The sequence below is a fragment of the Rhineura floridana genome, chromosome 5, assembly GCF_030035675.1.
Source record: "Rhineura floridana isolate rRhiFlo1 chromosome 5, rRhiFlo1.hap2, whole genome shotgun sequence".
Classification (NCBI taxonomy): domain Eukaryota; kingdom Metazoa; phylum Chordata; class Lepidosauria; order Squamata; family Rhineuridae; genus Rhineura; species Rhineura floridana.
Genome location: NC_084484.1, coordinates 96,382,470 through 96,405,887, shown reverse-complemented (window position 1 = coordinate 96,405,887; position 23,418 = coordinate 96,382,470). Strand labels below are relative to the sequence as shown.

At 41.4% G+C, this 23,418-nt stretch overlaps 1 protein-coding gene across 6 annotated transcripts in view; it reads left to right on the top strand.

The window, feature by feature from the left end:
• Positions 1–23,418, top strand: part of LOC133385152 (interferon-induced GTP-binding protein Mx2-like) — a 31,629-nt gene that overhangs the window by 449 nt on the left and 7,762 nt on the right. For 2 of the 6 annotated variants that reach the window (XR_009762787.1, XM_061627602.1), the window contains exons 1-10: positions 2,287–2,598; positions 8,595–8,919; positions 12,948–13,140; positions 13,869–14,006; positions 15,979–16,133; positions 17,168–17,306; positions 18,560–18,758; positions 20,820–20,898; positions 21,033–21,155; positions 22,869–23,010. Coding sequence is in view for 5 of the 6 variants with exons in the window: in XM_061627602.1 (XP_061483586.1) it covers positions 8,626–8,919; positions 12,948–13,140; positions 13,869–14,006; positions 15,979–16,133; positions 17,168–17,306; positions 18,560–18,758; positions 20,820–20,898; positions 21,033–21,155; positions 22,869–23,010 (1,462 nt within the window). In the remaining variant the exon portion in view is untranslated. The other 4 variants (XM_061627606.1, XM_061627605.1, XM_061627603.1 and 1 more) reach the window with 4 other exon arrangements.

Genomic DNA, 23,418 nt, shown 5'->3' with positions numbered 1-23,418 from the left:
ATAAAGGAGTGGCAAAAGATAGTAACATTTTTTCCAGGCAAAGTTAATCCCTACTCCTCTCCTCCAAAACCAGTCAGTGATCAGTCTTTAACAAGCTTTAGCAAGCTTTGGAGTTCCCCAGAGGTTTTATTAGTCCCTGCTCTCTGAACTTGACTTTGGCAAAGTCAAAAAAATAGCTTTGGCTGTTCTGCTAGGTATCACAACTGAGGTACCACACTGATGCAGAAAACAGATAATGTTTTACCAATTTGCCTCCTTAGCCTCCAAAAGATTCCACCCAAAAAACCCACCCCACCTTGATGTGATTGCAAGCTGCATGGTTTCAAATGTTGCCAGCTGTTGTGGACGTTATAGCTTAAATTGATTTAATTTAGCCCTTGTTTCGTTCGGAGGCTGAGACAAAATCTTTTATGTACATTAAAACTGCTCAGAACATTTTTTAAAACCCCAAAACAACATTCAAGGGTAGTGTGGTGATTATGGGGAGCAAAAAAGGAATGAAACAGGTCAGTTCAAGAGACAGTCAATAAGATTGTTATCCCCTCTCTGTCTGTCTGTTTGTCTGTCTGTCTGTCTGTGTGTGTGTGTGTGTGTGTGTGAGTGAGTGAGTGAGTGAGTGAGTGAGTGAGTGAGTGAGTGAGTGAGTGAGTGAGTGAGTGAGAGAGAGAGAGAGAGAGAGAGAGAGAGAGAGAAGCCCTGTTTAGAAGCCCTGTTTATAGCTATCAGACCGAGTGAACAGTGGTGTAGGGAAAAAATTCTACTGCCCAAATTCGAGATTGATTTAGAAAGCTTGATGTTAATTTAGTAAACAAAATGTAAAAACAGTATGTCATATTAACGTTATATGCTGTATAAATATATGAAACGTTTTTCTAATAGTAGTGAAACTGAAGTATTTTATTGGGGTGGGGGGAGTTAAACAAAGTGTACTTAGGGGTACTTGGATGGAAATATTATATTGAAATGAATTCAGAGTTGTACTTCGAAACTTTTTGTATTGGAATGCTTGTAAAGATTTTAAGATGGGAAAAGTCAATAGTGTGCACTTTGAAATGAAGGATGTGAATGCACGGAAATCTGTTAACATAGTCATTTCAGCATGCCTGAAGAAGAGCCATTCACATAAAGATGATGTGCTTTCTCCGGGGAGTCACGGGGGGTGGGGGAATGAATTACAACTTTGATTTTAGATTGGACCAGTATTATGGTCACTCCAACTGCCCAATTTGACTTGTAGTTGTAGTCATACATTGTTACTAATTAGTTTTATGAAACACTGCATTTCTAAAACTGGAAATGTTCCACATGAAAACTATAGCAAAAAATAATTTCCCACCCCATATCACCATGAGTGCCAGTGGGAAAAGCAGGGCACATTATAGACAGAATCCCTCCTCCCATGCAGGGCACCTACAACTGGATGTATTAATAGCTCCCCTCACCCTGACTGTGTCATCTGAATGGGGCTAGAGAGGGAAAAGTGAGAGTAGTGTGCTTATGTGAGAGTGGGAGAGGGAGAGATGGAATAGAAGGAAGAAATTCAAAGTACTGGAAGCAAAATGATAGGCAAATGTTCACACTCTCTCATTGTAGCTGGGTTGGAGTCAGACGAAGCAAGTTGAACTTAGGTCCCACTGAAAAAAATGGAGCAAGTTAGTCATGTCCTAAGTCCCATTGATTTCAATGGGAATGAAGTGCAACGAAGTTTGGTCCGCATCCAACCCCATGCATTTAACCACGCCCTTGCATCTATTTAACCAAAACCGTATTAAAATTGTGGATTTGTTAAGCTTAAAAATATACAGTGGTTGGAGTGCATATTTTTTATCCCTTTTACAAGGGCTGTCACTAGGGTTGCCAGGTTGTTGGGCTGAGACTGATCTTGTATCTTTAGAAGAAGAGAAAGTCAGCCAAGTGCAGGTGTTCTTGCAACCCTGTAATGGGAAAAACCACAAGGTGGAATTCTCCCTTCCCCCTGCACAACTTTTAAAGATACAGAAGACCTCTTGGTTGCCAGGCCCAGCTCTGCAATGTTTCTGGGGTTTCTTCATTAGCTTTCCTTCCAGATCAGCCACGTAAGAGCTTTCCGTCCTACAACACATTTCCCTCCAGACTTACGTTGGGCAGGGGCTTTTATACCCCAAAACTACAAAACAGGTGGGCAGATGAGAAGATACAAATACAGGAAAAGTATGGAACAGAGCTTTGCTGGATCAGGCCAAAGGCCCATCTAGTCCACCATCTTGTTCTCACAGTGGCCAACCAGATGCCTACAGTAGCCCACAAGTAGGGCCACAGTGCAACAGCCTTCCTCTCCACTCGCTTTTCGGGGACACGGGAATCACGGGAACAGGCATAATTCCCCTCGGGGGGCCCTTTCACTTCTAACCAGCTTTTCTTCAGTTTCATTTCCCCGATGTTCGTCTGCGAACGAGGCGGAGCAAGTGATGAGGCAGCATCAGAGCAGAAGGCAGAAAACCTCGTTTGTTCGGTTTCGTTTTCTTGGATATTAGGGTGGGGAACTGCCAGTAAAAGCCAGGCATAAGAGATCCGCCTGCAGGGCAGATCGGGCAGATCTTCGCTCGAGGCTCTGGGAAGGTAAGAGTCTCTCCCCCCCCTTCCTTTTCGCTCTTTAACGTTACCCGAGTTATACGCAAAAGCTTCCAAAAAAGACTGGATGGAGGCTTTAATTTGAAACCAAAACACCACCAAGCGATATCGGCACGCCTCCGGCTTCCTTTTCTTATGTTACACCATTTAACCACATGTCCCCCCACCAAAAAAAAAATCCTGTGAACGGTTTGAATGTTAAGGGTCCTCCTGGGAATTAGCTGTCTGTGAGGGGAAAACTACAGCCCTGTGATTCTTAGGGGTGCGGATGTGCTTTGAACTTGTTTGAAAGGTATGGACCGGTGCGCAGCCGAAGAGTCAAAATGCTGGTTGCATCCGTCCTGGAACACCGCCAGTTAAATCCCACTAGGTGAGAAACGGGCGCGCGGGCGTGGAAGGCCGCCTTCTGTGGGCTCTGCTGGTTTGGTTCCGGTTGAGCATCGCTGGACAATGGTGGGTGTGGAAGGAGGAGGGAAAGAGTCCCGAGGGAAAGGGCTCGATTGAACTGGTTCGTATCATTGCACCTGCGATTTGGGCGCTCTGTCTTCACACAAGCTTGGGCTTTCCCAGCCGGTATTAAGGATTTAAAACGCAGTCCTAACTCACGTCTGCTCAGAAGCAATTCCTGTTGAATACCGCGGGGCTGATTCCCCAGTAAGTGAAATTGGGATTGCAGCCTTTGCTTAACAAGATACCGCAAAAGGAACGAGCTAGCTGCTCCAGACGACAGCCCGAGGTGCAAAATTGTGAGTCATTCCACTCCCGAGACCACCTCCTCCGTCGCCAGGCTTTCTATAAATGTTTAGCATAAGCCGCAGTTGTGCTGCCCTCGAGTCTCATTCTCAAAGAGCCGTCGCAGCCCGGGAATTTTCAGAGGCAAGACTTTTGTTCTCCTTTGCAGCCACAAATCTCTTAAAGAGTTTCCGCCTTCTATACGAACTAATTATGGCTTTGTGTGCCTAGGCTGTGGCTAGGCCTGTTTCATTGTTGTGGAGCTGTGTGGGTGGAGCCAGTCCTGTTCCACGCTGATACAAAACTTGATGTCCCTTTTGGCATCAGGAAGAGTTGAGACAGAAACCATCAGGGGTGGATGAATGTTCCAGAATTCCATTCTGGCTCTCCTTCTCTACTGTCCCTTTAATCTTTGTTTAAAACAATTTATTTATTTATTATTTGATTTGTATCCTGTCCTTCCTCCCAGCAGGAGCCCTATTTATTAAGCTGATGTGCACTGTTTATCAATTTCCAACTGTCAGCTCCTTGTCTATTTTGTAATTCTCCAGTCCTCTGAAGCTTATTATTAAAGACAGGTGGGGCACGTCAGGCCTGAGGGTCAAATGTGGCCCACCAAGCCTCTCTATCTGGTCCCAGGCTATGGTCTTAACACAGAGCTTGGAGAAGTTACTTTTTTGAACTACAACTTGCTTGCCTCCAAGAGGTCTTCTGTATCTTTAACAGGTGTGCAGGGGGAAGGGAGAATTCCACCTGGTGGTTTTTCCCATTACAGGGTTGCAAGAACACCTGCACCTGGCTGACGTTCTCTTCTCCTAAAGATACAGGATCAGTCTCAGGCCCTGAACCTGGCAACCCTAGCTGTGGGTTCAATTTGATAAAGACTATAGCTTTGGAGAAGAGTTGGATATTCTTCCCCACAGTTCTTTTAGTTAAAAGTGTTCCCTCCATCAATGCTGCCATATGTAGGGCAAACAGCAGCTATATGTGTAAATGTTGAATTGACAAAATGGCATGGGGAAAGGGGTGAAACCCCCACTCAGTGTGAGGGCCTTCATCTAATTCCTCTCTTCCACATGGACCCATAGCTGTTACTTTTAAGAAATGTGGGAGGAGTTCCCCAGGTTTAGAATAGTACAAAGAAATTTGTAACATTGCCATTTTATTAAAATCAGCTTCCACTTTGCTTCTCCCCAGTCATTTAGCTGCTTTTGTTAAATGCCTTCAAGTCAATTACGACTTATGGCGACCCTATGAATCAGCGACTGCCAATAGCATCTCTTATAAGCCACCCAGTTCAGATCTTGTAAGGCCAGGTCTGTGGCTTCCTTCATGGAATCAATCCATCTCTTGTTTGGCCTTCCTCTTTTTCTACTCCCTTCTGTTTTTCCCAGCATTATTGTCTTTTGTAGTTAATCATGTCTTCTCATTATGTGTCCAAAGTATGAAAACCTCAGTTTCATCATTTTAGCTTCTAGTGATAGTTCTGGTTTAATTTATTCTAATACCCAATTATTTGTCTTTTTTGCAGTCCATGGTATGCGCAAAGCTGTCCTCTCAACACCACTTATATTATACTAACATGTCATAAACGTGTAATTTCTAGTTCTGCCTCACTTTCAGAATGCCAAACATACTTCTGAAAGTATTTAAAACCCCTTTCTTTAAGATGAATTTGGGTGAGGATCAAATGTTTATTTATTTCAAAGGGGGGCCAACATGTGCCTTCAGCCTTCTAGGTGTTCTTAGCGAAGGCTATATCAAAGATGTTATATGGCACCCAGTTATGTGCATATGATAATTTTGCCCCTCTCGAAGTCACAAAGGCTACGTTTTTGAGAGTTCCAAGCTGTGTTTCTAATGTGTTGCTTCGTTTAGAAGCGGGACTAATTACTGTTGAAGCCCATGCGTGGATTCTTAGGCTTCATTACTGCTGAAGCTGATTTTTTCTCCTGTGTGTTTGGCCCCTTTGACATTAATTGATGTATATCAGTCAAGATGGAAACGCTGTTTGAGAAATGGCAAAATCTGGGATTTACCCCTTATGCTCTTCTCACTCTTGGATATGCTAATTCAAAAACTACTATCCAGCAACGAATTTGGGATATAGAACTACAAAATCAGATGAGTTTTGCTGGCAGGCTCGCTGAGTTCAGGGATAACAAGAGAGCACTGGTGCCTATGCATTATTTAACAAACTTGAATATCCCGAAATATAGAAGAGCTTTTACAGCTGCCAGGTTCAATGTACTTCCATCAGCCCTCCTGGAGGGAAGATATAGAAGGGTACCTTATCACGAAAGAGTCTATCTATGTGGAATGGAGGCAGTGGAAACTATAGGTCATGTTTTATTGTGTTGCACCTTTTATAGGGATCTCCATTACTCTTTTGTTACCCCAATTTTACAAAGCATTCTGGACATACCCAGCGAGTTTTACTTAACATATCTTTTGGCAGACAGGAATCCACAGGTTACAGTAAGAGAGGCCAGTTTCTGTGCTGCTACTATCTGTCGTGTCCGGGACTGGACTCAGTAACCAGACCAGGTTGTGAAAGCAATTCAGTCTTTATTAACGTAATATCCAAACAGAGGCTGCGCCTTCTCATGAAGGAACACAATACATGTGTCCAGCGACATGCAAGAGAGTTGACAGAACAAAGGAATTCCCGCCCCCCCTTATCCTTATTAAGGGGGCTTTCTGGCACGAATTCTCTCACTCCGCCTTAGGGTGCTTTCTTCCCTGCCCCTCCTCTCTCTTCCCCTGGCTCGTTTTTGTTTTCTCCGGGTTCGTGGTGAGGGGGGAAGTTCTGCCTCCTCCCCTTCTGAAGATTCTATCTCTGGTATTGGAGAGAGAGGGGGGTGAACGTCATGCCCATCAGGCGGGCTTTTCTCTGGCTGAGGAAGGAGTTGAACTCCCCCTCCTTCTTGGTCTAACTGCTCTGGCTCGGTGAGGGGGGTGAGTATGGGAAATTCCTGAGAAGTGTCTGTAACTTTGTCTGTTGGAGTTTCAAGGCCTCTGCTGCTGCTGGGCAACACTATCTCTGAGAGTTCTCCCTCCCCCTCTTCACCCAACTCTGGGAAAATGATCTCCTCATTCTCTGAAGTGCTAGGGTCCCAATCCTGCAGCCTGACACTATCTCATGTTGGAAAACAAATGATCTCATATAGGAAATTTATACTGATTGTAATTTTGTACTTTTTATTCACTCATGATTTTATGTATTTTATACGATTTTAATTACTCATGTTATTCATTCATTCCTTAAAAGCATTTATATTCTCCTCTTCGACAAGAACATTTCCCAGAGTAGCTTACGTTTCATTAAAAGTAAAATAGTTCTTGCCCTCAGACTTACAATTTAAAAAGACACAACACAAAAGGAAAAAGAAACTGGGAGGGAGATGGAAAACAAACATGGTCATCAAATGTTTCCTGATTTGAGGTTCTTATAATACCCAGCTGGAATGAAAGCAGGGCATTAACAGGTTTTTAAAATAAAGCATTAGGTTCCAGAGGGAACCAGGCAATCTGATTGTTTTGGACATGGCAGTTATGCAGCCGGAAGTTGTTGGTCTTACAAGGTGGGCCCTTGACCTTCTGGGGCCTAGCTGATATATGCCAGTTTCTCATTACTCCTGCTGTGGGAGACTCATGGGGGCCCAGTCAGTGGAGACTAGTGGCTCCGATGTCAGTGGGGCAATGAATCTGCTCCTGGTTTTAGTCCAAACTTTCAAGGAACTGTCCAGTGTGCCTTGGACAGCTCCTTGAAAGTTAAGACTAAAACCTGGAGTGGATTCACTGCCCCACTCACATCAGAGCCACCAGCCTCCACTGGGCCCAGTTGATAGTATCACCCCCCAGAGCAAATGTTCCTGCTGTTCTTCCTCATAGGACATTTGGTTCTGAAAACCTCTGTAAACAGGAAGGAGCAGCTCAGCCAAGCTGATGAGAGTAGCAGTTAGTGGAGATGACAGTTCTTTGCTGTTTGCTGCTGCTTCAGAGTGGTGGTAGTGGTGATGATAAACATAGGTGACTTATTGAATATCAAGGTGTATTAATACTTTATGCTAGCAATTTAAGAGCTGTAACCTGGAAGTCCTTTGTTTGCATCTCAACAGTTGTTGTTGATGATGATGATAATGATTAATAATAATGAGGATAATAGCAACTACTACTAAATCAGCAACTGTCTTTGGCTTAGTTCTAACGCAAGTGAAACAAAGCCATTAGCCATGTGTAACTATATTTGTGCATATACATCCACCATTACGCTTGCCCCTCTCTTCCCTTCCCATTCCTTCTGTGGCTCTCCCCCACTGGTCCGTTGTAAGCATCTTGGAGCAAGATCTGTCTCTTTTGCCTGTGCTGCCCTGTAAAGCACCAAATATAGGCGCTATCTGAATAAATACAACAAAGAGTTCTTTTGTGGCATAAGCTTTCATGGACTGCAGTGCATGAAGTCTGATAACACTTCATGCATCTGCTGAAGCAGACTGCAGTCCACGAAAGCATATGCCGTAATACATTTGTTTGGCTATATGGTGCCGCAAGAACTCTTCCATTATTTTTGCTGCAAAAAACTAAACTACCTCTCTAGAAAGAAAGAAAAATACAAAATTGCAAACAGCTCATGGTGAGAAAAATACGTACTGTACCTTTTTAAAAATGATCTAATTTATTTAAATAAAAGGATATGCAAGCTTGCAAAATCAACATTTAGGATGTATTTGATACAACTTGTACAGGAGCCTTTAAAAACCCCAGAAACTACATATGATTGAAATCTTCTCTCAGTTTCCCTCAGAATACCATTTTCTAGTTAAGTGTGCATAGGATTGTGGCCTCACCTGGAAGTAAGCCTGTGGTATACAGTTGGACTTACTTCAAAGTAAATCTGCATAGGAGTGCACTGGTTGTATATTGAATATTTAACTATTGTGGGATGAGGATCTCATGCACATGCACCTCTATCTTGCATGAAGATGGAATGTAAAGTGCTATGCAGATGTTAACCTTTTTTTTTAACTTGCTACTCTCTTGCTTATTTAAATGCAAGTTCAGTTGGCAACCGTGGGAACAATCCCCCTCATATGTATTTCCTACTTCCAGATCACAAAAAGCTTCTGCATACCCCAGTTTCACCCAGACACATTCACAGTTCCTCTCCAGTCCCCAGCACTGCTTTGAGCTTTTCTTATTACCTTATTATTGCCACTGCAGATGTAGCAAAACATCTAATATCATTCCAGGGATCAATAAAGAAAAATACCACAGAACAAAATGTCGAAGTACCGTTCCTGGCGTGAAACTCCAACTGAGCGGCGTACCCGGAAAATTTTGAACAAGCTGTCTCCAGAGGAGGAGATAGATAATCCGTTGGATATTTCAAATGTGCAGCAAAATGTGGCTATAGGCACCTCCCCACCACCGTTACCGGAAGAAGTGAAACCTACGCCATCTTTTGTTGTGCCAAATGTATTTGTTCCACAAAAAAATGAAGGTTTTGTGTTCAACCCACTACCCATAAAAAAAGAGAATATCAATCAACTGGGAGAACAAAAACAACTCAATAAGGTAAGTCAAGTTTATAGTAGGAAAACTATGATCTAGCTTGTGATCACTGAAATTCTGCAGTTTAGAACCAAGGCTGTGCACACTTGATACTAAACAAAAGTGTGCCCAGGCAACCCAAATCCTGTGCCAAGAAAAGCTGCAATGTGTAAATCGTGTGGGTGTGCATAGTATCTCTTGTTTTGCATATTCTATTCTGCTTCTGCAAGAAGTTATGTAGGAGCCTTGAGCCCTGCCCACAGCCACTGAGTATCTTGACTCAGCCACCCCTTTGGCTTTGGAGATTTTAATAGGTATTGCCCACACACTTTCAGCAAGCATAGGCTCCTATGTGAGGGTTCAGGAAGCAGGTGTTGGAATAGGATCTGTTACAAGGCTAGCAGGAGAAGGAAGATAAAGAGGAGAACCCACAAGGAAAACGACAATCTGCTTCTCTAGACAGCCAGTTCCCTTGAGCCATAGGAAAGCCTCCTCACAAGAACAAGCCTGCGTGGTGTGTTGTCTCCTTCTGGAAGGAAACTAGTTCTTCATCAAATCTTTGAAAACAATTAGGAATGTAAGTGCCACTCATGGTCCGGCAATGCATCTGGCCTGGTCCGGAGCCATCACCACTTTTTCTTGTGCAGTGCTCTCTTGGATCAAAACTGCTGTTGGCTTCTGGGAGTGTCGCTACATTGTACATTTTAACCCCATAGTACAACTAAAGCCTATTTTTATTTTTTATTCATGTAACAGAATTTGTATAGCACTTAATTGTAGAAACCTCTATGCAGTTTTCATCTACTCTGGAAAATTCTTTATCTGTTCCTCATACATTTGGACACCTCTTAAGATATTGCAACCAAATTTGCATGATGGTTCTGGTTCTTGAGATCAAGAAGCAGGTTTTTGTGTACGTTTGGACACAACTGGACACCATTTTAAATCAAGATGGTGGACTGAACCTTTCAAAAGTGCACTTACTTTTACCACTGATTTCAAAACTGCCCAGTTTTGTGGGTTTCTTAGAATTCCCAAACAATGCTAGGTTTGAGTCTGCTAGCAAAATATAAAATATACATTAAAATTATCAATAAAAGTCAGAGGTTAAAAACAAGTTGTGCTATCCATCTGAAGTATGTATAGCTGTGGAACTATGCCATACCTTAGGAAGGTCGCAAGCTGCCTTACACTGCGTCAGACCTTTGATGCATCTCGCTCAGCACTGTCTGCACTGACTAGCAGTGGCTCTCTAGAGTGTCAGGCAGCGAGTCTCTCCCAACCCTATCTGGAGATCCCCGGGATTGAACCTGGGAACTTCTGCATGTAAACCAAATGCTATTCCCCCCCTTCTTTAGTGAAATGATAACTAACAATTACAGCAAAGAAATTGCAAACCTCTCAATTTACAAAGTTTCCTTTACAATTCTTATACCTCTGTGAGCCTCTTTCTTTGTTTATTTATTCTTATATATGTATCATGTACCTTTCCTCCCCAAAGAGAGCCCAGGGCAGCTCACAATAATTAAATTGCATAAAAGCAATTTAAAACAAATCTATAACATATTAGAGGTAGCAGTTCTTTAGGGCACTTCAGTAAACCTTCCATAATTACTATATTGCAATGTGGACTTCTATGAGACTGTCAGTTTTAAATGCAGGCTGCCCATCATCCTTTTCTGTAGGTATCTTGTTTGATGGAATTGTCTCCCCTTTCAGATAATGTTGCACTATCCATCTGGATTATTTTGAGCAAGTGCTTCTGATTCCTTCCTCAGTATCCACATAGTATTGCCACCCTGGGCTCCTAATGGGAGGAAGGGCAGGATACAAATCTAATAAATAAATAAATAATAGTATGATTGCTCTTGCCTACTCTGGGCTTTGAGGGGACCAATGTCCATCCTTCCTTCCTTCCTGAGGAAGTAACCATATTCCTCTGTTAGAGTGTTTTTCTTGTCTCTGATTTTGTAATCTTTGATTCAAACAAAGTAAGTGGGCATCTTCCTTGGTTATCATTTTAGTCCAATGTCAGGTAAACATGTTTTGTTTTATAGAGTTGTTTAGCATGTGCCTTTTCACCATACTCGAGTGGAGTCTGTCTGTAATTAAGCAGCACCAGGTATGGATCTTCTGTTGACCCAAGTGCCATGGGGACCAGGTGGTGCAAGGTAGATAAACCAACAACATGCCCCAAAGGCTTGTGCAGACAAGGCCAGACTAGTATACACTAGTGAAGTTTTTTGGGAATTGTCAATTTCCAGGCCCAAAGTAACAAGCACGTTAACCTTCAGGCCAGCATACCCCAGAGGCCATTGCAGTGGCTCTTCATTCTTGGAACCAGTGTACCCCCCTCTTTTCATTTTTTTACCCAGGCCTCTTTGGGTTTTGTTTATGATCTTTTTATGTTGCATTTTAGTTACCTTTCAGTCTATTCTTCCACTCAGGGTGGTTTTGACATAAAACAAGCTGGGAGAATTTTCATGTTGCCTTGAACTTCTTGGAGGAAATGGGCCATATCAAATAAATAAACAAATTGCTTTTGTGAGTGGTAGGGAGAACTGCTGTTCAACTCCTACTGGTGCCATCCAAGTTGAGAACTGCAGCCATCAGTCTGGAGGATTGCAGGCCAGATCCCTGCACACAGCAGCCAGCAACAACCTCTGCATTAAGCCTATTGTGGAATTTTTGTATGGGACTAATAACTGGTAGCCTGGGAGCTAAAGAAGCTAAGGAGGCAAGGATGGCCTCCTCTTTATTGTCTTTCCGTTGGCAGGCAAAGACTTTTTTATTCCAACAGGCTTTTAGAATAAAAGGTGGTTAGGACAGTTCGTTGAGAGGTTGCTGCATTGTCTATTGCCTAATTGCACTATTTTTAATTTGTTTTATTTATTTTAAGTGGATGTTAAATGTTTTAATCTTGCTAATGGTTTAATCTTATTTTAATGTAGAATTTGGAATGTTTTAATCATACGTATTTATGTTTGTTGTAAGCCGCCCTGAGTTCCACTTGGAAAAAGGGTGGGGTATAAATAAATAAATAAATAGTTGCTAAAAGCTGTGCTGTGAACCACAAAGTCTTTGCTGCTGCCACTAATTGGTCTTTGGCCATCTATTCTCTCAGCCTCCCTCGATTGCAGAACTCCTCCTCCTGGGTGCCCCACCTTCAGGAGTTCAGCAGGTGGTGACTAGGGAGATGGCCTTTTCAGTGATGGCACCCTGGTTATGGAATACCCCTTCCAGGCAGGCTCAGCTTGCACCATTTAGTAGGTGGCAGGTCAAAACCTTTTTATGCAGGATTTTAAATCAGTTACTAGTTGCTGATTTGTATTGTCTGTTCCTTTTGGTTTGGATTTTCTGTTAGTTTACACTGTTTTTACTGGTATAGCTTTAATTTATTGAATAGTATTATTGAGTTTGTTCTGTGTTGAAGTTTGTGCAGCCTTTAGTACATTACTTTATTGTAGAAAACCGGTATATGCACAATTTGAGTAAATAAAAATAAATGACAGATATTGTATGTGAGTGTTCGAAGTGCTATATCTATGCTGTAGTCATAATCATCATTCTTTGTCCCTTTGTGCTCTGGATAAAAGACCTCAGTTTTCTTGACCAAACCCACATTTCAGTAATGAGAATTAGTCCTTATGTTAAAACATTTTACCTGTACGAAAGAGAGAGTGGCTGTATTTCACAATACAGTAAACCATAGGTAATGGTTTACCATGAATTAACAGATGGCTCCCACTTCACTCTGCCCCTAGCAGAAGCAGGTGCAACAAACTACAATTGCTGGCTTAGCGTTACATCTGAACTGGGTGTCATGGTTTGTTTTGCTCCACGCAAACCACAATGTGAATCCAAGTTTGTTCTTGACATTCTCATCATGATTTGTTTGAATGAAACCAGCCACAATCCCCAGAGATTGTGTCTTGTTTTCCCACTTGTGCTAAGGGAGGAGCAAAGCAGTAAACCATTAACTGTGGCCTGCATGATGTGTGAATGTAGCCACATACTAAAATGGAACTGAACAGTGTTGTTGTTTTTACCAGAAACCAGAAAACACTTTATTTGATCAATATGAAGAGAAGATCCGTCCTTGTATTGACCTGATTGATTCTCTGAGAGCCCTTGGAGTGGAAAAGGACTTGGCATTGCCAGCAATTGCTGTGATTGGAGATCAGAGCTCTGGGAAAAGCTCCGTTCTGGAAGCACTCTCTGGAGTCGCTCTTCCTAGGGGCAGCGGTGAGAATTTCTACGTGACTTGTCCTTCTGGAAATATTTGAAATTTCACTTCACAGTGATACAATGTGGGTCTGCAAGTCTAGAAATTTTTAGTTAGGACCCCTCTTCTAAATGAGAGGCACTTATTTTCTAAAGTGACCCACACTTTAGTGCGTTTGCATGCATAATTTTAACACCTTGGAGAATTTGATTGTGTATGTACTTCAAAGGAAACAATGTTACCAATTGGATATTGGTAATTTGAGAGAAATTAAAATAGATTTTTTAAAGAATCTTTGTCTAGTCTTATCAAATGGTACTGTCAAAAATGGTACTGTTTGTCTGTAAGATTAAGCACAAATTATTTTAAGATAAATTATATTTAGCTGCATTGCTCGGATTGTTAAGCAGGTCCATTTTAGGAGCTGATTTCACCCTAGTACTTGGTGTTGTTCCATCATAATCCGTGTTTGCAGCCATCTTTAGGAAGGTTCTGTGAATCTTAATACTGTAGGGCCCCACTTATACGACGGGTTAGGGACCAGGCCCCCGCCATAAAGCGGAACCCATTGATTATAATGGGTCGCATCGCGCGAAAATGCCGAAAAACCACAAAATCGGCTTTAAAATGGGGAATTTCCTCTAATTGAAAGCTGCCGCATCAGTGGAACGCCGGAAAGCGGAATGCTGGAAAGTGGGGCCCTACTGTAATCAGTTATTTTAATACAGTGGGTTCTCTTCATGAACAGGTATTGTTACCAGATGTCCTTTAGAACTCAAACTGAAAAAACTGTCTTCTAGAGAAAAATGGAAAGGGAAAATTAGTTACCTGGATAAAACTATGGAACTCACATATCCTTCAGAGGTAGAAAAAGAAATAAGAAAAGGTGAGTGTGGTTGTTTCCAATGCAATCAATTTCAATAGATTGTTCTTTTCTTTCTTAATTTCCTTCTATTATATATGATAACATTTATTCAGCCAAATTATATGTATAGTCTCCAAACCAGTGATGGGGTTATCAAAAAAACCTAGGGAAAATTTCTAATTAAATTAAATTTTCAGATAGAGAGTTATCTAATTTATAGCATGTTCATTCTACTTGCATTTAATAAACAAAGCATCAATTCATTGCCACTGATGAACTTATGAAATGGGAAACATATCCATAAATAAAGCACTGGAAAATTTTCCATCCCACTGCTCAAACATTTTGAATGGATAGGATTTGGGGGGCAGGGTCTTGCTTGACTTCTGTGCAGTTGTGCTGATTTCTCCCCATAGGGAGGTTTTCCAAGCAAGTCTGCACCATTCTGCAGTGACAATTTGCTGGAGAAAAGCAAAATGAAAGCCACCAGTTGCCCTCCTCCAGCAATTTTTGCCAGGAAATGAGCTTCAGTGTGTATTTGGGGTTTCTCCATCCACATTACTTGTACAGGTCTGCATAAGGGAACGTGTCTTCTCCTTTTGTTCAAGTGAACAAGGAATGTGTCTCACATTCTGTGTTGTTCCCCAGGTTGAAGGGGAAGGTTTCAAGGCACCAGATGCTGACATTGAGGACTGGGAAGACAAGCTGGGGGAGGGGACAAGCAGCAGAGATGGTCCTCAGTGTGTGTAAGTCCCAGTCACTGACACTTCAACTCCCCCCCCCCCGATCCTGCTCCCGAACTGTCAGAGATTGCCCGTTTGATGACTGTTCTGTTACACACACCTCCCTTGCCTGCGCCGGCAGCGGAGGCTCCACCTGTTTCACCTGATATTTCCCAGCTGGGCACTCCACAGGTTCCCACAGTCGAGCAAGCTGGCTGCCCATCACTAGGAGGGGAAGCTGAGAGTCAGCCTCCTTCACCCCTTGTGCGCCAAAGGCAGAAGCAGGAGGTTCAACAGTTGTTAAGGAGGAGCAAATGGCTTCACGCGAAAGGCAAGCCTACTTAAGGGGGCACAGGGGAGGGGTTCGGTGCTGAGTCAACGTCATAGCACTGTGAAGTCATGCTTAGTCAGAGTTAGGCAGGGAAAAGGTCCTAGAAAGCATAGTTAGGTTAATGAGGTGCACTGTTTTGGATGCAATTGTAACTTGAATAAAAAGAGAAAAAATCATAGCCGCATCTGAGTCTGGATCTCTCGACTTCGGGCAGGACATTTTGGCCTTATCCAAGTGCCTACAGGCATCTCCCCAACCAATCGACCACCCTCCCTCCTGGCAAAAAAACCCTCAAAAACATTTTAAATTTAGAAGCTGGCCTTTCAGGGGGGTCTGTGTGTGCTGTGGTGCCCACAGGTGCCACATTGGGGACCCCAGGTCTACATTGACTGCCAGGTGTCCTTCAGTGTTTCAGGGAGGGACCCAGCCTTACCTGGAGGTGCCAGGGACTGAATCTGGGACTTTCTTTATGCAAAGCGTATGCTCTACCACTGTGCTGTATCCTGCACCAATAGAAATGAATTTTTACAGGAAAATTTGAGTTAACAGCACTGTAAATATGTGTAGGTACAGTAAATGGAGAGGTTAGGGCAGTGATACTTAAATAAATGAGATCTTTTTATGATGTTTTATTGCATATATAGTTGTATACTGCCCTAATATTTTGTTTGAGTTGGCTGTATAAACATACTATTACAAATAATAAGTAAATAAAGAATTAACATTAACAGTTCTGTTAACACTTTTTAATGAACATATCTGTATTAAGCTTTCTATTTTTAAAATGTCATTAATTATAAGGAAATACTGATTTTTCAAAAAGTTTTGCATCCTGCCATGTTTGGCAAGCATTGTAAAAACAAAAAATGGCCTTGCCAGTCCTAGATCGTGAGTATATGAAATGTTGATGATGAACTTTTTCTTACTTTCTTCTTTCTAGCTCAGAACATAATTGCTGGTGATGGAGTGGGCATTAGCCATAAATTAATTAGCCTTGAAATTAGCTCTGCCGAGGTTCCAGATCTAACACTGATTGATCTACCAGGAATTGCAAGAGTGGCTGTGGGTAATCAGCCAGTAGATATTGGAGATCAGGTAAAGCAATAAATGTGTTCTGGGCTTGGCTGGGAAACCAGTAAGAGGCAGCAGTATTGATTTAATGAGCAAGATATGTTAATTTGGACAGATCACATATGATGCTGAGCCATGGTTTGATGAACAAACCAGGATCCGCCTTGTAGATGAACAAAGTAACCAAGGCTTGTATTGCCTCATGTCAGTTTTGTTCTCTAGGTGTTTGTGCCTTGCTCCGCTGTAGCTGGGTGAGTATTTGGGGTGGGGTGAGGCATCAATAGATTAGGATTAATCTAGGTTTAGGGTTAGAGAGACTACAGTTAACACAAGGCAATATATATAAACCAAGTTCAAACTACAGTTTCATATTCTGATTTGTTGGCCACAAACAAACCACAGTTAGTTGGCCTGTATTAGTTTGGCTGTAACAACAAACAAGGGCTCCTCCAGGCAACCTATTTACTGAGTATTCATCCTGATTTATGTGCACAAAATGGACATGGAAATTAGATGATATCCAGTCTTTATTGATCATTCATCCTGATTTACTTGAGCATTGGTTATACATCTTTCCTCACTTTTCAGTGCATTTCACTGTCACATTTCTAACTGCAAAATGCCTGTTTCTTTTTTAAATTGATTTTGTTCCACTAGGGTGACAGAATGCTTACCTGTACAAACCTAAACTTCCCAGTATGTGCTTGAATCCCTCCCACAAAATACTGACAGTTTGGAGGTGCCCCAGCCAAACAAATCCATTACATGTGAACCTAGGCCACAGCTGCTTCTTGCACGCTAGAAAAATGGAAACCTGTGTGCTTTGGCATGGAATTTCCTGCTACTTTTGCCATCCTCATCTCCACCCTGTTGCATTGGAGGGAAGTAGAAAGAAGCTACTGGAAAGATGGTCAGCAGTTTGCTTGCAGAGCATCTGGTTGTACCTTGCCAGAAGAGCTTCCTCCATAAGTGTGCTGCATCCCTTACTCTGTTCCTTGCCTGCTGCCTGCCTATGAAATGAGCGTACAGCAGCTCTGTTTGTCTTTGTTGTATTGTAGATCAAAAAGCTGATCAAAACATTTATTGATAAGCAAGAGACAATAAATTTAGTGGTGGTTCCAAGTAATGTCGATATTGCCACAACAGAGGCACTGAAAATGGCTCAGGAGGTGGATCTGAATGGAGAGAGAACCCTTGGTAAGGAGGCAAAAGAATCCGCCTGAGCTTTGATAATCTTGCATTGTTCTAATAGGATCACCGAACACGAGTATTTATGTGTTGTTGTTGTTGTTGAATAAATTGTTTGTGGCTATTGCACTATTTGTTGGAGTCACTAGCTATTCATTATTATTTCTCCAGACCACATTAAAACTAGAAGGTTTTATAATATTTTGTGTTTCCCTTTTCCTTGTCATGGGACAACCCATTCCTATATTAACCCATGCAAAATGTAAACATATAATAGAAGTAAAATACATAGATATAGCTGCACAATCCTGTGGATACCATTTCTCAAATCATATGAAATTAGGTCCATTCCTCAGAAGTTAGTCCCAAATACAATTCATAATTTTCTAAATGTTTCTTGGGCATCTTTTTTTTAGCCCTGCATCTGACATAAGGCTAGATACATGCTTCTCTCTTGTGTCCCCACAAGAGGGAGTCCTGGCCCGGTATAGTCTTGTGTTGTTCCCCCTATTATTATTTTATTTTATTATTGTTGTTGTTATTATATCCTGCCCTTCCTCCCAGAAGGAGTCTGTATACATATTGTACACTAAAACCAGAACCTTGAACTTGGCCCCGTAGCTAAAGGGCAGCCAGTGCAATTCTTTCAGCAGCAGGGTAACATGTTGGTGATACCCTGCTCCAGTGAGCAGTCACGCCGCCGCGTTTTGCACCAGCTGCAGCTTCCAAACCAACTTCAAGGGCAGCCTCACATAGAGTGCATTACAGTAATCCAGCCTGGAGGTTACCAGTCCATGAACAACGTCGGTCAGGCTATCCCAGTCCAGAAACGGCGCAGCTGATAAAAGGCACTCCTAGCCACTGAGGTCACGTAGGCCTCTCGCAACAATGATGAATCCAGAAGCACCCCAGACACACACTCCACTGTACCTGAGGGCAGCAGGCTAGCTTAAGAGGAGCAGAGTAGGCTAATTTAGGGGATTCAGGTGAAATAGCGGGGGACTCCTGCCACACACTTGTGATCTGCTGCCTGAGGCAGCTGCTTCACTGCCTAATGGTAGGGCTGGCCCTGTTTCAAAGGCATAATATTCTTCCTGTTTCTAGTATGGACAAGAGAGTTCATTATTATCTGCAGAACTTTTTTTTGCGGTTGGTTTCTATACATGTATAATTGGTCAGTTCTCAGATTATGTATCTTCTTCACCATTTTGTATGCTATATTCTGTGTTTTTCTCAACTTGTCTTCTCATATGTTATGCTAGGCATCCTGACAAAGCCTGACCTGATGGATAAAGGAACTGAGGGGACAGTTGTGAACATACTGAGAAACCAGGTCATCCCCTTGAAAAAGGGATATATGATTGTGAAATGTCGTGGGCAGCAAGATATCCAGTCCAACATGGCCCTGGCCTCTGCAATCAAGGAAGAGAGAATGTTTTTTGAGAAACATAAATACTTTAGGTAGACATACATGACAGGGCTGGTTTTGTTATTTTTAAATTATAGGCAATCTAGCAAGGCAGTGTACAACATAAAAACATAATACAACAATGATATTGGTAAAAATACCTGTAATGTTAAACGAAAAATCAACTTCCAAAGGCTTTTCTGAACAATATAGTTTTTAAAGAAAGCAGGGATGACTCCCACCCATCTTCTATTGGCAAGGAGTTCCAGAGGAGTTCTAAAAGCCAACTAAACCTCGGGCGAGGGGACTCACCAAAAGTGCCCCATTAGAAGGTCTCAGTGATTCAGGTGGAGCATAAGGAATCTAGAAATCCTGAAGGTGCTTTGGACCTAACACTTGAACCTGTCCTGGTGGCAAATTGGCAGCCACTGCTGTTCTCTCAGCAAAGGAGTGACATATTTCCAGTAATGTGCACCTGTGAGCAGTCTGGCCGCTACATTCTGCACTGATTGCAGCTTTCCTGATCCACATAAAGTTGTATTCATACTGTGCCAGTTCTATTATTTAGTAATGGCTTCCACTGTTGAATCTTTTTTCTTATGATTACGATTGAAGATCTTCTGTTGATAGTGTATGTTTGTTTCAGTCTCTAAATTAGTAATTTATTCATTTATTTTGTCCATTTATGTACCGCTTAATTGCACTTGTCTCTAAGCGGTGTACAAGAAACTCTAGACAGAGAAAATAAAAAGCAGTTAAAATTATGAAATCAGAATAGAGCTAAAATGACTGCTGGAATTTTTTTTAAAGTCTTTAATAGGCACGAGAATTTCAACAGGGGGCCTGTCCAATCTCAACTGGAATTGTTGAATGCCAGGAGTTGAAAACATTGAACATAATCTTTATGGGCCAATGCCTATGTGTGGAGAGACCCGTTTCTTCCCTCCTCCCCAATGAAATGTGCACTCAAGCATGTGCAGAGGTAGCATGCCAGGCTGTAACAGGCAATAAGGTGTCTCTGCACAGCTCCCATATCCCCATCCAGCTCTCCACCCCCCGTGGACATGAAAGTCCAGGATTTCCCCAATGTAGGGAGGCAGGCTGAATGGATGGAGATTTGGGGGGTGCACACAGGCGTCCTATTTCCTAGACCAGGAGTCTCCATCCCTTTTGGGCTGGTGGCCACATTTACAAACAGAAGAAACTGCTGTGGGCGTTAATGCAACCATGTGTGCATTGCAACTTTTGCAACCTCTTAAATGGCCCTCCCTAATCACAATTAGGCTTGAAAAAATATTCCTGTCAGCCATTATAAAATGACTAATCCTAATGTTAGTGGGGTGGGGTGGAACCATGCTATGGGCAGCACATTGGCGACCCATATCCTAGAGGCTGACCAGGTGTGATGCATGCTTGTACAGTTATGCATGTGTATTTGGGGGGCGGGGGGAGGACAGGGATATGTTATGTTTCATGAGAATCCCTCTGTGCACATCCAGAGAAGGGATCTTTCTTACAGCTACTAAATTTTAAAGGCTCAGATTTAAACAATTAGACTTTTTTTAAAAAATCAGGAGTAAATAAGATGAAGCACTTTAGTTGTGCATCGGTTTCTGAGAATCTTTCCCTTTGCCTTGGGAATTTCATGTCAATTTTCAGCTTTTTTCACACTAGGTTTGCAGGAATGTGTTGATGCTGTTTATTTTATTTGTACTAAGATATTTCCATGTGCAATCCCATCCTACTGTTTTGTTTTGTTAGGGGTGGGGATTAAGGCAGATTTGAATGGTTATGATACTTATTGGACTTCTTTTACTGGGGAATCATTTGGGTTTGTTTTGAAATAAAATATATTTTTTAAAAGATCTAACTCTTAATATACAGCTAGATCACAGCTGAACTTTAAATGGATTGTAAATTACAAATGTTCATTTTCAAATTCACAGTGGCGCTACATGAAAATATGCTAGCATACATTCAGAACCCATGCTCATGGGCTGCCCCATTCACTTCTAGGAGACAGGTCTTTATGTGCAAGGGAATCTTCTGTTCACTCTTTATTGCAATTGTTAGCTCCATATTTTCTAGCAAATGTTTTCCTTGTTCTCCTACAGAATCCTTCTACAGGAAAAAAAAGCCACAATCCCCTTACTGGCTGAGAAACTTACAGGTGAACTTGTGGAACACATTTGTGTAAGTTAACAAAATGACTTTCTGTTCGCTTGTTGCCATCCATGTCTGACACTTGAAAAATAACAATGAGACATCACTCAAATTCTCATTACCAGAGGTTTTCTTTACAGTTTTATATACTTTTCTTTTTAAAGAGATCTTTGCCCACTTTAGAAGAGCAAATAAGCGTTCAGCTCCAAAAAACAAATGCTGAGATACAGAGGTATGGCAAAGGGACACCAAGAACTGATGGCGAGAGGCTGTATTTTTTAACAGATGTAAGTACGATGAGTATGCATGAGTGCTCATACTTAAACCTTTCTAGTTTTAATAGGTTGCATCTTTGATTCAGACCACATCTCTTAATGGAAGAGCATGTGAGTCTTGGAGGGATTCAGAACCTTTAATCAGCCACAAATGTAAGGTAACTGTACAACATGAGCATGTTTTGCTTATAAATCAAAGATTTATTGTATCATTTGAGTTTCTGACCTACTTCATTCTCTGCATACCTGATGTAGCTACTTTTCCATTATACCTTCTGGAAAAATCTGTGTGACAATTTATAAGAAGAACATTTTGTATAGTCTTGCACCAACAAGAATTGATTTAATAAAAGTTAGGCTGCAGCCCTAAACCCATTTACCTAGTAGTAAGCTCATGAGCTCATTAGTTCTTACTTCAGAATAGACATGCATGGGATTGCAGTGTTAGTCTCATGTATTTTTGAATGAATGAATCTTTATTTTTACCCTGCCCTTTTTCCAAACTGGAACTCAGGGCGGCTTACAAATAAAAACTACACATAGGTAAAAAAACATACAAAAATATACAATTAAAATAGAATTAAACTATTTGTGACATTAAAACCATGAAACATACACTTAGGATACTAAGACAATTTAAAACATTAGGAATAGGACCATAGAACAATACAGCAGACCTTATGAGGCCCTATCTTAAAGATCTTCTAGTCCAAAAGCCTGTCGGAATAAAAAAGTCTTTGCCTGCCAACGGAAAGATAACAAGGAAGGGGCCATTTGTGCTTCCTTAGGAAGAGAGTTCCAGAACCTGGGGGCAGCCACCGAGAAGGCCCTATCTCGCGTCCCCACCAATCGCGCTTGAGAAGGTGTTGGAACTGTTCATACTCAACTAATCTTAGGGCTTCTCCAGGTGCCCTTTTTATTACATATTCATTCTGATTTGTTTGCACAAAGCTTACAGAGAGATTAGATGTTGTGTGGTCTTTATTAAGCATTCATTCTGATTTGTTTGCGTGGTGGTTGTATGTGTTAGTGTTAATCAGTCATTTATACCACACTTTTTCGTGCATTTTCCCACTATTTTCCAAACTTCAAAAAGTGTGGGTTTTTACAAGGTAGATTTGTTGCACCAGAGTGCTCTAATCCACTTTAATTGCACAAACCTAAATTTCCAGTATGCAGTTGAATCCCTCCTACAAAATACTGGGTCTAGAGGCAACCTAAGATATATGCGTTCTTTTTAATATGAGCCACTCTGTTTCAAAATGATTGCATTTCTCTTTGCTTTGTATGGGCAAATATTGTAACAATTTTTTTAAAAAAACGGTTGTGGTAGTGGTATTTATTGTATTTATTAGTTGTTGTTTTTACAACAAGTGACCCAAAGTGACTTACAAACAATACAGACATTAAAACCAGGTAAATAAACCAAAACAATAATGAAAACCTAAACACATTTTATCAGTATTTAGACCCTTGATTGGGTGAATGTGTGCATGTCTGCTAGGAGAGGTCAATATGCTTGATCACTGTGACGTTATGGACTTGTTGTCCAAATGGAATTGAGATCTAAAATAGATTAGCCAAACATTCTCAGAATTGCTAGCATTGCGACAAAAGCAGCCACTACCATTTCTGAAACAATATCTGTTTCAGATTTAATACACAAAAATCAATTTGTCGTTATGATCAACAGTACTACTGCATCTCTTTAAATTGTCTTTGTAGAAAATCCAGTGGTTTAATGCAGATATCACAAGTTCAGTACAAGGAGAAGAAAGAGTGTCTGAAAATGATACCAGACTATTCACCAAAATTCGTAAAGAATTTCAGAAATGGGGCCAAATAGTCACTGACAGTGGCTTAAAGAGTAAGTACATGCTCAGAATAGTTCCTGTTTTGATAACGTTACACATCCCTTCTACATTGAGTGTCTTCAGTATTATTAGACATGGTTACTTACAAATAAAAAGTACATGGAAGAAATTAAAAACAAAGAGTACTGCATAAACAACTTTGTTTTCAGGTGAGATATTAAGTCCAGCTTATTCTTGTCTGCAGATTGTATCATTCTTAAGGTGGAAGGGGTAAAGGAACGTACAGACATAATTAGGTTTAAACAAGATTTTAAATTACATAAAGACTGCAGTGGAGAGTCTGCTCCTTCTTTTGTTACTTTTGAAGCTTGTCCTCTACCAGTTCTACTAGGAACTCACAAATCCCTTAGAATGCATAGTACAGAAAGAAAGGTTTTATGCTGAAGTTTGAACACCCTAAT